Genomic DNA, 13,049 nt, shown 5'->3' on the forward strand with positions numbered 1-13,049 from the left:
AGAGAGAGAGAGAGAGAGAGAGAGAGAGAGAGAGAGAGAGAGAGAGAGAGTTTCACAGCAATGGTCTACCCATACACATCCCTGCCCGGCTAACTTCAGTCACGTAAGAAGTCCACATGAGTTAGGCGCTCAAAGAGCATCCTGTTAGTCACAGTATGCTGACAGCTACAAAGAATGAAGGATAAATCGTGAACGCTTCAATATGGCCAGTTTGTGTGACAGATTGTGGGTTTACTTGTGTGTGCGTGTGTGAGCGCGCCTGTGTGTTGCCTGCTTTGTTCTGCCTGCTTATTTTCCTGGGCCGACCAGGTTTTATCTACAGGAAGTTCGGGCCGACTGGCTCTCATGTGAGCCGTGCTTCCCATGACCGCCTGCCGTGGCCGTGCTGATATAAGCTGCAGGAAAAAAAAAGCTCAAGGAATCGTTCTCAATACACTTGCATTGCAGTGAGACAAACAAACACAACCATGCAAATGAACTGTGTTAAGGAAAGTGATCACGATGACGTGACCACAATTAGATCCTGTGTTGGATAAAGGTGCTTTAAGTCCTTTAACTGATGTGGTTTTGCTTCTGTTGCAGCTGAAAGCTCAAAATCCCTCATGGCAGCTCTTTTTTTAGCTTTTGTGGTTTTCTACATCAAGGGTTCAAAACATATAGCTCCCAAACCACAATTCACACAGTTTAAACACACATATTGTTGCTGGAAAGAGCAGAAGGTGTTCCCATGCCCTCCTGAGTGATTACAGATCCTCTCAGCTGTGTCCCATGAGCGCTGTGTCTAAGTGAGGGTTAGCATTATTACTGAATGGACCTTTTTAACACCAGTCTCATCAGCAGCTGACACTAGACAGGCAGGGTATTGGGGTACCACTGCATGTGAGTGAGCTCATGATTCACCGACTGAAACTCGAGCTTGGAGGCCGCAGAACGAAGGTGTGTGTGTGTGTGTGGGGGGGGGGGGTAGGAGGACGAGTACAAGCTCCTGTAGTAAACAGTCCTCTTACCTTGTAGATCTCAGGAGCAGGACACTGGTCCCTGACTGGCTGACAGTCATCCCTCAGCCTGCAGCTGTTTTCACACCAGCCACAGAGGTGTCCCTGATCCTCGCGGCCCCAACACTGGGAGCAGTCTGAGCTGCCCACTCCACAGTTATACACCTCCACTAGAGGGAGAAGAGCGACAGGGGAAAAAAAGCACAAAGCGGATTGTTACAAACAGCCAGAGGTGAACAGTAACTTAATACGTTTGGGGAAGAATTGTGCAATTTTGATCAAGTATTTCTCAGTATCTGGCCAAACAACGACAACATAGTGGTTTTGCAAGCTTTTAACAGCATTTTAGAATTTTCCCAGAAACAATGTGCAATTAGTTTTGAACTTTTTTTGTGCTTCCTCCGTAACTTTTACATCTGTGGATGCAAACAACACTGGCTGCCATTTTTGTGCCCTTCACCACGATTCTTGAAAGTTGATATGGACTATTTGTGCTGATGTGTTTGTTTTTAGACAAACGTAACAATTTGGGCAGCACAACGGCTTACTTACCTGTAGAGTTTATGATAAAGCTCGGGTTTATCTACCATTTCTCTGAGCACTGCATAATTTAACCTTGGGGTGACTTTGGGACATCAACTCCAGGGAAGATTGGCAGCAGTCCTAAATATGTTCCCCTTGTGAATAATCCTTCTCACTGTAGAATAATGAACTCCAAAATGTTTGGAAATGACCTTTAACCCTTCCCTGACAGATGGACAGTTGCTTCTCTAAGGTCATTAATGATGTTTTTCCTCTGTGGCATTGTGATAAACACTGGTCCACTCTAAACCAGCTTTTATAGAGGCAGTCTCCATGATGATCGGTTGCACCCAGCTGCTATTTTTCCTCCTAAACCCTATGGAGGCACAAAGAGTTTTTTTTTCCATTATGGCTTTGATCTTTTTTGACAAATAATAAGCACTTTTAGAACCCAAAAAAGACCATATCATTTTAAATATGTCTCGATACATAAAACCCTCATACTGAAAAAGGGAGAACTTCTTTTTCCTCTGACTGTACTGGAATATTATTTCCACTGATAAAACGTTTCCAAATCACATCTGAAGGTGCATTCTTGGATTTTCTTTTCCTTTTCCATTGCTTACTTGAACCATATGGCCTGCATGCTCTAAATAAACAGAATACGCATTTGGAGGATGATATATGCATGGTTATAAAAATAAACCAGGAAAATAAAGAGTTGGCAAAGTGGCTGAGAACAAAGCCAGAGAAAACAGATGATTATGTTCGTGTTCCAAAAAGCCTCCCAGTGAGACGTCCCATTTGTATTACTCCGTGCACATCTGTGCAAGCGATTGTGCGCATATTAGGGAGCGTGCCTCTGCATGCATGTGATAAAGTGCGTGTCACTTTAAAATTTGATGACTGCGCGTGCTGCGAGGCCACCGTCCCTGTCTGTCGAGCAGAATGTCGAAGCGGCGGCACGGGCTTGTTGCAGACACGTGGGCTGCAAACGGCACATCGGGGACAGGCCGCGACTTCGCTTGTTGCCGCTGCCCCATGAGTTCAACAGCACACGCCTTTTTTTTCCTCATCGTCTCACTGTTGTCATGGAGCTCAAATTACATTTGAAACAATAGCGTTGGAGATCGCTCATAAGAGGCAGTGATAACACCTCAAATTGCAGCTCCTCGTGTTCTGTAATTATTATGTGTAATTAGGCGTTAGCAGAATATAACATTATGTTAAATTATTGGTTGTTGGCAAATTATGTGTTGTAATGCCCAAACTGCTAGCATTACAAGTGAAAAACAGTCTAAAACTGTCTATATGTGTAAGCGCTTACAGGTTCAATCAATTCCACCCGTCTCATTTGAAAACATCTGCGGACCGGCGAGGTGGATTCTCATACGTTAGAGATTTTTCTGAACCATGGCCTTAAAATATAGCAGAAATAAGATCTGTGTATCTAAATCTTTTTATGTCTATTTAATCATGGGTTTTACATCTTACCTTTCATGGGCTGAGGGCTGTCAAGAAATATATCCTTCCTCTGACTGCTAAAGTACACTCTCCTCCTGAGGTTGAGGTGGTAAACCTGACTCCTCTGGCTAGTGGACAGCTAAACGAACAGAAAGTTCAGTTAGTATCAGTGTCGAGCATCTCTGCCTCCACTTCCAGTCATGCAACATAATGATGGGTTCTTAGTCAACTCAACAACAGGGGTTTATAATAATTACACAAGGTTTGAGCATAATAATACTGAGCACAGTGAGGCTATAAACGCACAAATTGCCTCACCGGTTTTTTCTCTGTACTTACCGTCACCCCAGTGCACTTGACAGTTGAGTTGTCCAGCCATATGGCCTCGTACTGCTGCTCGGTTCCAAAGTCACAGTCCAGCTTCACCCTCTGTTGTGCAAAACACTCGTTTCAAAACAATATGAAGCATCTACACAGCAACAGCCAACACAGAAAGTGATACTACGCTGTTCCCGGAACGTTAATTCTGTGTTGCTGCTCGAAACTTGGAAAAAGAAAAAAGAAAAAATAGTATACAAATGCCTCATGCCTGGCAACAATTGTCATCTCAGACCTGCGATAATTGTGCCTGCCAGAAAAGACGTTCAGATTTCATATTCATAAACATCTGGACTCCCACACCTCTGCAACTCATCTGGGAGCCGGAATAATGAGTGTGAATTTATTCTTCACAAAATAAGTGCCCTGAGTGTTTCTGAGCCAGGATATGTGATGCCGCTGATAGAGAAGCAGAGAGAGGTGGGAGAGGTGGAGGATAAGTGCTTCAAGTGGAAGAAGTCATTTGTCTGTAAATCCGGCCAGCTTAAAACGCTCCACTTTGATCGGCCTCTTCATGACGCCGCTATTTCCCCGTGCTTTCTGACACCAGAGACAGACGGTATTTCGGGCTTTTGGCGAGTTGTTGTGATCCTGCGGTCCTGTGAAAAATTCCCCGGAATAGCCTCAGAGTCAGCTTCAAAATAAACGACAAAATTCTAAGTATTTGCCTTTTATCGCCGGCTATCAAAAGACGAAGGCGGTCATGAGTGTGATTGTGTGTGTGTGTGGTTATTACCAAAATATCTCATGAACCACTAAACAAATTTTAGTGAAGTCATTCAATTCAAGATGGATACCACAACTAAATGTTCTCAAAATAAAACAAAAAAAGTCTATAATTTAGTCAAGTTAACACATCTATCCATCTGTTATCTTAACCTGCTTCTTCCTTTCAGGGTCGCGTGGGTCACTGGTGCCCACATCCAGCAGCCACAGTGGGAGGGGCGGGGTACACCCTGGACAGGTCGCAAGCCCATCACAGGGACACACATAGAGACAAACAAGCATTCACTCTCACTCACACCTACGGACAATTTAGAGTTACCAATTAACCTGACAATCATGTTTTTGGTCTGAGGAGTACCCAGAGAAAACCCACACATGCAAGGAGAGAACATGCAAACCCTACCCAGAAAGGACCCGACCAGGATTCAATCTGGCAACCCTTTTGCTCAGAGGCAACAGCTCTACCACCTGAGCCACAGCGCAGCCTGATTAACAGTTATTGCACTCTAATAAAACTTAAATTTAAAGATGGCGCCTGTGAGTGCGCCTTGCCATCTGCCTGTGTTTGTTTCTGCTTGTCTGGATTTATTTTATGTTTTATCTTTAAAGTAATAGTTAATATTTTTGTTTGTTTTTATGGTCTATTGTGCTTAGTGTTATCTTTTGCTATTTATTGTTTTGTGTGCAGCTCTTTGGCCAATGGCAGTTGATTCTAAATGAGCTATAAAATAAATTGGATTTGATCTGATAAAATCTGGTGTAGCTGTAGCTGAGAGCTAGTGTTCACAACACATACACCAAGTGCTAATCACCGCACAAGATCTTTGTTTAAAACCTCAGCATTAACTGCTGGAGTCAACCCTGCTCATCCATTAGAAAAATATGTCACGAACCACATTTTTAATAAAACTTGTAGAACGGAATGATTGGATGTACATCTACGACTGATTAGCTTTTTCTGTGAGATGGCCCTCACAGCTAATCAACATTAGCAAACACAAAATTGGCTGTAATTCTGTCAGTTTTGCAGATATTGACCTAAAACGACACAGCAGCTGAGAGCTCCTCACCACACATATTCTAGTGAGACATCTTGTGATCAGAGTTGTAAAGTAACTAAGTACAAATACTTTGGTACTGTACTTATGTAAGTAGAAATTTTAGGTATCTGTACTGTACTTGAGTAATTATTTTTCAGACTACTTTTTACTTCTACTTCTTACATTTTCACACAATTATTTGTACTTTCTATTCCTTACATTTTTTAAAAAGGCAAGAAGTAGAAAGTCGTTACTTCTATTTCATTTTTGCTTGTTTAATTTCATCCCAGCTGCTTATTGTAAAAAAATAAATACTATCCATATAAACTGTGCCTCCTAGATAAAGTTAATTTAATTGTGGTTGAATGAGAAGTATAAATATGTAAAATTCTCATACTGTATTAGTTTGTACACAAACAAATCATGTCACATTCCAGCAGGACATAATCATTAAAATAAAAGAACTGTACTTAAGAAGTATTTGTATTTCATGAATTATATTATTGCATTTGGCTGCAGCCCTCAGATAGATTTTCATTTTGGGAAAAAGGTTTGGTCACCCTTGAAATATGTATATAAACTGAAACAGCTAAAATAGTGCATCCTAAATTTAACATAAAGTAATTATTTTAATATGACATTCATTTCTGCATTTTCTGGAGAGTTCACCTCCTAATTATTGTCCTTATAGAACATCTAACTGCTTATTTTAAACCAATACTTTTACTTTTAATACTTAAGTTCAAAAAATATCAGATACTTTAAGACTTTTACCAAGTAATATTCCTAAAGGAGACTTTAACTTTTACCAAAGTAATTTTTTGGTAAGATTCTTGTACTTTTACTCAAGTATCACTTTGTGGTACATTATACAACAATGCGTGTGATATCACATAGAAACATAACGTTATTTGCAACTCTGTCGAACACAATCTTACTCTAAAACTCTGGCATAAAAGGCCACAGGCGATATGCATTCCTTCAAGGAATGTCCAGCCTTTAATTAGTAAATGTTTTAAAACACTGCTCTTTTGCAGATCACAAGCCCCCCTCTTTCCTCTAAAGAAAACATTCGCAACAATTCACAAGAAATCCCCGAAGGATTCGAGGGACGCTGATGTGTTTTGGGGAGGCTGAGTTTGATTGACAGCACATTTCCTGCTCCACTGACTTATGTGAGATGAAGACGTTTGTCAAACGTCAGCTTGTATAAACTTTCATAATTAAGAGCAGCATGAATGGCCAATCTCATCTAGGCTATCCTGAGGAAGTGTGTGTGTGTGTGTGTGTGTGTGTGTGTGTGTGTGTGTGTGTGGGTGTGTGTGTGTGAGGCTGGATGTCTGTCACCATAGCAACACACCAGGAGACATATTGGGAGGCCAGCCGGGGTTAGGCGTGTGACTGACCACGCCTGGCAACTCGTCAGCACTGGAATTTTTAGCAGTTGTGTCCCTCATCCTCTCCGGTGCGTTTCAGGTTCGGGCTCGGTCAGTGCGGATTAACTACGAGAATAACTGATCTGAGCGTCCGCCTCAGCCTGCTGTGCTGACAAAGACACGAGTCAGCTCATCACAGGGAGACAGCAGAGGGCCAGCATGCCCAGACAGCTGAGCAAAATAAATAAATAAATACCAGCTCACTCGTCATCACCTCCTCTGTCGCTCAGCCTTCACATCACCCAGACTCCGCTTTCACTCTCTCATTGACCCAAATCCCAGCACACGAATATTCATCTGTTTTTAGCTCAGCTTGAAGCAAACACGCCATATGCTCCTGTTTTATTCTAATCATTTTCACAACATGCACGCTGGAGGAAGTCCAAGTTCAGCTGCGTAGCTGGAGGCTGTCTGTCATACCTCCTGGATGTTGCTCAGGGAGAGGGTGAAGTCCTGGGCCGCTCCCGACGGCGATGGAGGAACGTCTGAGGCTATCAAGTGGGGACAGGAAGCAGCACTCTGCAAACGAGAGGGGCAGGAAGTGACATTCAGGAGTTAGAGAAAACAATGTACTCCCCTCACCCCCTCACCGCCCGCATGCATCCGTAACCCAAAAATACCTGTCCTGTTTATCTGCACAAGCAGGAAGTGAGAGGGTGAAGTCTCGCTTTGAAGGAAACAACAATAGCTTCAAATAGAGACGATGAAGGATTAGGAAAACAGGCCCACCGGCTGCTGTGATGGCCTTCCTTATGACCTCATGACCTAAAATAAACTCATTTCATGCTTAAAACAGGAATTGGAATAGTTTAGATCATTTTAAGTGGGGTTCTGGGAATAACAGTTCTGAACAATAAACATCTCACCTGCTGTAAAAAGCTTAGTTTGGATGAATAATCTGTTTGAAACGTCCAGTTTTTCTTTATATAGAGCCCTAGAACTCATCTTTTTATGCAATAAAAGTAGTGTACAGATGTAGTACACCACATAGGTTGAAATAGACCATAATGCATTGTGGCCTGAGCCAACACAGCAATCTAATGCTAACAAACGCAGCCTGTGACGAGACTTTTAGACTAACCTAAACAGCTTTTAGTTATTTCTACATCTCTATTGTGTCTCCTCCTCTGTCTGAACTCCAGAGAAGTTTTTAGATGAAGTGAACTGAAACTAAATTTTAAAGTTTAAACATGAAACACATTAAATACACTCACCGGCCACTTTATTAGGTACACCTGTCCAYCTGCTCGTTAACACTTAATTTCTAATCAGCCAATCACATGGCGGCAACTCAGTGCATTTAGGCATGTAGACATGGTCAAGACAATCTCCTGCAGTTCAAACCGAGCATCAGTATGGGGAAGAAAGGTGATTTGAGTGCCTTTGAACGTGGCATGGTTGTTGGTGCCAGAAGGGCTGGTCTGAGTATTTCAGAAACTGCTGATCTACTGGGATTTTCACGCACAACCATCTCTAGGGTTTCAGAGAATGGTCCGAAAAAGAAAAAACATCCAGTGAGCGGCAGTCCTGTGGGCGGAAATGCCTTGTTGATGCCAGAGGTCAGAGGAGAATGGGCAGACTGGTTCGAGCTGATAGAAAGGCAACAGTGACTCAAATAACCACCCGTTACAACCAAGGTAGGCAGAAGAGCATCTCTGAACACACAACATGTCGAACTTTGAGGCAGATGGGCTTCAGCAGCAGAAGACCACACCGGGTGCCACTCCTTTCAGCTAAGAACAGGAAACTGAGGCTACAATTTGCACAAGCTCATCGAAATTGGACAAGAGAAGATTGGAAAAACGTTGCCTGGTCTGATGACTCTCGATTTCTGCTGCGACATTCGGATGGTAGGGTCAGAATTTGGCGTCAACAACATGAAAGCATGGATCCATCCTGCCTTGTATCAACGGTTCAGGCTGGTGGTGGTGGTGTCATGGTGTGGGGAATCTTTTCTTGGCACTCTTTGGGCCCCTTGGTACCAATTGAGCATCGTTGCAACCCCACAGCCTACCTGAGTATTGTTGCTGACCATGTCCATCCCTTTATGACCACAAAACCGTTACTAGCGTGGTGTACCTAATAAAGTGGTCGGTGAGTGTATGTCATATATCAATGTAAAGCAAGTTGTATTTCAACTATTATGAAACTGCGTGGCTCGTTTCTATCATTAGCACACAAATTCTAAAAGCTATGGTTCCAGTACGGTAACACTGGATGAAAGAATTGATCTCGTGGCCACACATTACCATCCAAGGTCACCTAATGGGCTCTGCAAAACAGCAGTTGTTCTACACAGAAATATTTCGTAGGTAATACGGATTTATTAATTTAAAGGCAGAGCTGCTGCATGTGTAAATGAACAACATACAATGAAAAGTGTAACAAATCTGTGTAAATACACTTTATGCCAGTGTTATGGAGAAAAAGGATGTTAATGACATTTCCTCAGCCAAAACAAGCTAAACTATAATGCCCATCACCTCACATTCAGGTGTTTATAGCTTGCTGGCATTTAGTCATAATGCCTGACTGTGAATAGTCACACATAAATATTACTTATGATGCATTCAAACTGTGTTCAATATGCAAAAAAGGCAGAAGCGCATGTCCCCTAACCCGTATATAGTCTACTACAGAGTGACCACAATGTAGTGAAGGTGATAAAGAGTGAGAATTTCAAACTCAGCCATGGAGTTTAATTCTGACAGGCCTGACAAGCCAACGGCTATTCTGAGAGGGGCCAAGGTGAAAGTAAATTTTAGCAATCTGAAAGCAACTTTAATCTAAAATATTTTAAAATAATAAAATAAGTAGTTCATTAAAGACCTATTTTACAAATCTTTTCAATGCTGTAAATTCCATTTTACCTACTTATATCATAATATTCAAGCAGAAAGTGACCCAGGCATTTGCCTGTACAATGGCCTTCAAAAATCTGTAATTTTCACACAAATCCATAATAATCTCACATAATATAAATGGGTACAGTTACAGATCAGTACACATGCAAAATGGGCAAAAATCCGTGTAATTTACAGACAATCTGTACAACTTGACATATATGCTCAGGGTTTACTGGAAGGAGCCACCTAGCTGCTCTTGTCGCTGCTTATTTTTGTTCACAAATTGCCACAGAAATCAGAGTAAATAACTGTGTAAGACAAAATGAATGAAACCCTTTGACTGAAGTTGTTTTAAACATCAGTAAACCTGTTTAGACGTTGCCCCGCTCAAAGTAGCTGTTAGCTCATGTCAAACTTTGTTTCTCCAGACTGAGTCTTTTCATACAGCTTTCTACAACAAGTAAGACATTGTTTATAATTTCTTTACAAAACCTGCATTAAAAGATATGTACTGTCTCTTTAATTACCCAAAACTACCTAAAGTTCCTTAAAAAAACCACAAGTCTTTCATGCTCAAACATGTTTTTTCCTTTTTGTTTTTCCATCTAAAACAGCAAGTCTAATGGAGTTTCAGTTCATTAGCTTTAAAGATGCATTGATGTGTTCGCTGCTTTAGCTGTTTGAGAAGGAGGTCATGTGATGTAAAGCTAATTATTGCACAGTCACGGCAATAAAATGCCTAAATGACGACCCGTGGAGCAGCAGCTGATCTGAAGACGGTGAGCCATATCCTCTTTCAGCTAACATGGAGAAAAAGTGTGAGCGGAATCAGACCCTGAGAGGAAAAATGTGCCAGGCCACACAGGCCATGGGATTCTGGCTCTGGAGTAAAAACTGTAAGCGGGACCCAAACACTTGAGTAGCTGACTTAATCTTGACATTGTCAGGAAAATGTCCAAAAGGGAATGGTGGTGATTTGCTCCAACGGGGCCAGACTTTGTTTTGGGAAAAGTTTCCCCTGTTTTCACTAACATTTTTGTCTTACACCAGTCCTCTTTTTTTAATATTCTGTTTTTTAACCCCTCACACGGTTTTATAATCTTCTATAAATCTAACAAATCCATTTCTACACACCTCTACTCCAAACAAAAGGGATACATAAAAGCCGTCTGGACATTTAGTTAGAGTTCCCTACACAAATATGAGCACAGTGAAGCTACTCTTTCACTTTGTCACACAAATCTGCCAGAAAGCGAAACTTAAGAGCAGGACTGAGACGCTTTAAAATGGCACATTAGCCTGTTATGAGCCTGTAAAAACAGACCCTCCTGAGATTTTATGACTGGTTTAAACATTTCTCCACATTGTAGTTGAGACATTATGACCTCACAGTGAATCACCCCATGGTTGCTCTTGCCTAACCCGTCTGGAGTCAGATTATTAAAGAAAAACACTTTTTTTGTTGTTGTTGTTGTTCCAGCCGCGTCTGGGTTGTGTCAGACTATTAGGACATTGATACCATGACCTCCTCCATGTGTCTGCTTGATAGATTATAAATACTCACTTCTATCAGGTGATGCTTTGAATCATCTTTATTGGAGAGACATAGGTGGTTCTCTTGGTCCCAGTAACACTTCCATCTTGTGCTCAGGCAGCTCGTGCATCTGACAAAAAAAAAAAAAGAAAAACCCATGAAGACACAAAAAACACAGAAGGAGCAAGGTCAGCGGTTGCCAAATCTGGCCTGTTTTCCACCCCTCTATTATCTCCCTGTGATCCGTTCCCATGCAGAAGTTGAGTATGCGGCTCGCTGTGAGTCACTCAGAGCGCGAAACAAACACAGAGGCTGAACTGATTACAGGCATCAAAGTGGAGCTTTAATAAAATGAAGTAATGATAAGTCACAGTAGCGGACATGATGATTCCTTTGACAGGAAGGTCAAAGCGAGCCAAATGGGCCGAGATAAAACTCTCCCACTGCTAAATGATGATGCATGAGCCTGCATGCTGTCTCTTGTTTATATATCTGCTAAAGCAGGCTGGAGATTTTTATTTTTTTTTTACACTGCTTGTACTGATATTTCAGAAAATAAGGTTCATCAGCAGGTTCTTGAAGGGATAGTTTGATTATTTTGATGTGATGTTCTGCCTGATATACAATACTACAAAATGACCAAACTACCCTTTATAACCTAAGACAGGTATAGACAACTTAAATGACAGAAGGGGACGCAGTTTTTGTTGACACTACCAGAGGGCCACATAGTGCTGCACACTTGTAACAAAACAGTCATTATTATGCCTCAGAGGCATACTGTTCTTCAGCTGTCCGTCTGTGCCTTAGTGGCAGAATTCCGTCCGTCACACTGTCTTGTGTGTTTTGTAGCTCCTGAATGGAGCTATTGAATTCAGTCCAAATTCACATGATATTTGTTCTTGACCTACTGCAGGTCTGTAAAGATATGGGAGTCAAAGGTCAAAGCTGAAGGTCAGGTAAAGTGATCTTTGTTGCTTGAATCCCCTTATTTTGGATGGTCCACATAAGTGGTTGGTCACTGAAATTAATGATATGGTAAATATTAAAGAGGAAGTCATGTTTAGACATTGTTGATATAGTTACTTCTTAGAATATTTAAGTCCAAAAATAGACAGGTAACTGCATGCCTAGTGCTTTAAGTGCAGATGAGTCTAAGGCAGGTGGAGGGTGATGATTATCGTTGAGTTCTACCAACATACAGAGCAGTAACTTAACATATTTCATGCTCAAATGCATGTAATGTACGTTGCACAATGGTAATGTCCAATGGTTGAAGCATAACAGCATACAAAGCATTGTGTGAAGACTCCTGCGTGGTTCTGGTAAAAACTCTCTATTGTTTATGTTCTTACAGCTTCAGTAAACTTCTCATATTTAGCTTTGTGCAACGTGTTGTAGCGCCGACTTACATTAAAATCCTTCATGGCAGACAGCGTCTCTAAGCAGACTAAACACACAGGTTTGTTTTAAAACTCTGTGAACAGATAAAAATTAGTAACTGGGGGAAGGGAGGGTAGCGCTCATTGGTGGGCCACCAGTTGACCCTTCCCTGATCTAAGCATTCAGCCCCACAAGTGTACAAGTTAAAGAGGAGAGGTAACTTTGGGGAAAAGTGTACAATAAAGACCGGACAAAGAGATACTTAAATAAAAAGTGTGAGTGAAGTGTGCATCACCAGCTCGCCTCTGGGAAGAGACAGATGTCCCACACGGAGGATGATAGCGCCTGGAGTGATAGCAGCAACTCCGAGGGGGTCTCCAGATTAGGTGGAGGTGGGTGTAAGAGGATGCAGACGTGTCATTGAAACGTGTGTGTGTGTGTGTGTGTGTGTGTGTGTGTGTGTGTGTGTGTGTGTGTGCTCTGATTAGAAGCAGACGGTACCCCTCAAGGCTCTTATCAGCTGCAGCTTCTCTTGTTTTTCCTGACTCCCTCTTTGCTACTAACACACCTATCCCTCATCCCACACACACATTCACAAAGTTTGTGTACACACACACACACACACACACACACACTCTCTCTCTCTGCTCGACCGAAGTCTGACTGCCCTGTGAATGTGCCCAACCCGAGTCATCACACACACACACACACACACACACACACAC

At 41.9% G+C, this 13,049-nt stretch overlaps 1 protein-coding gene across 1 annotated transcript in view; it reads right to left on the reverse strand.

The window, feature by feature from the left end:
- The window catches only part of plxnd1 (plexin D1), a gene marked incomplete in the record, with an annotated part of 110,272 nt that overhangs the window by 66,096 nt on the left and 31,127 nt on the right, over positions 1-13,049 (reverse strand). Inside the window, 5 exon segments of the mRNA XM_014015927.1 lie at positions 1,008-1,165; positions 3,012-3,120; positions 3,321-3,410; positions 6,982-7,080; positions 10,972-11,071. Of these exon segments, the coding sequence (XP_013871381.1) occupies positions 1,008-1,165; positions 3,012-3,120; positions 3,321-3,410; positions 6,982-7,080; positions 10,972-11,071 (556 nt within the window).

This window comes from Austrofundulus limnaeus, unplaced genomic scaffold (assembly GCF_001266775.1).
Source record: "Austrofundulus limnaeus strain Quisiro unplaced genomic scaffold, Austrofundulus_limnaeus-1.0 Scaffold3, whole genome shotgun sequence".
Classification (NCBI taxonomy): domain Eukaryota; kingdom Metazoa; phylum Chordata; class Actinopteri; order Cyprinodontiformes; family Rivulidae; genus Austrofundulus; species Austrofundulus limnaeus.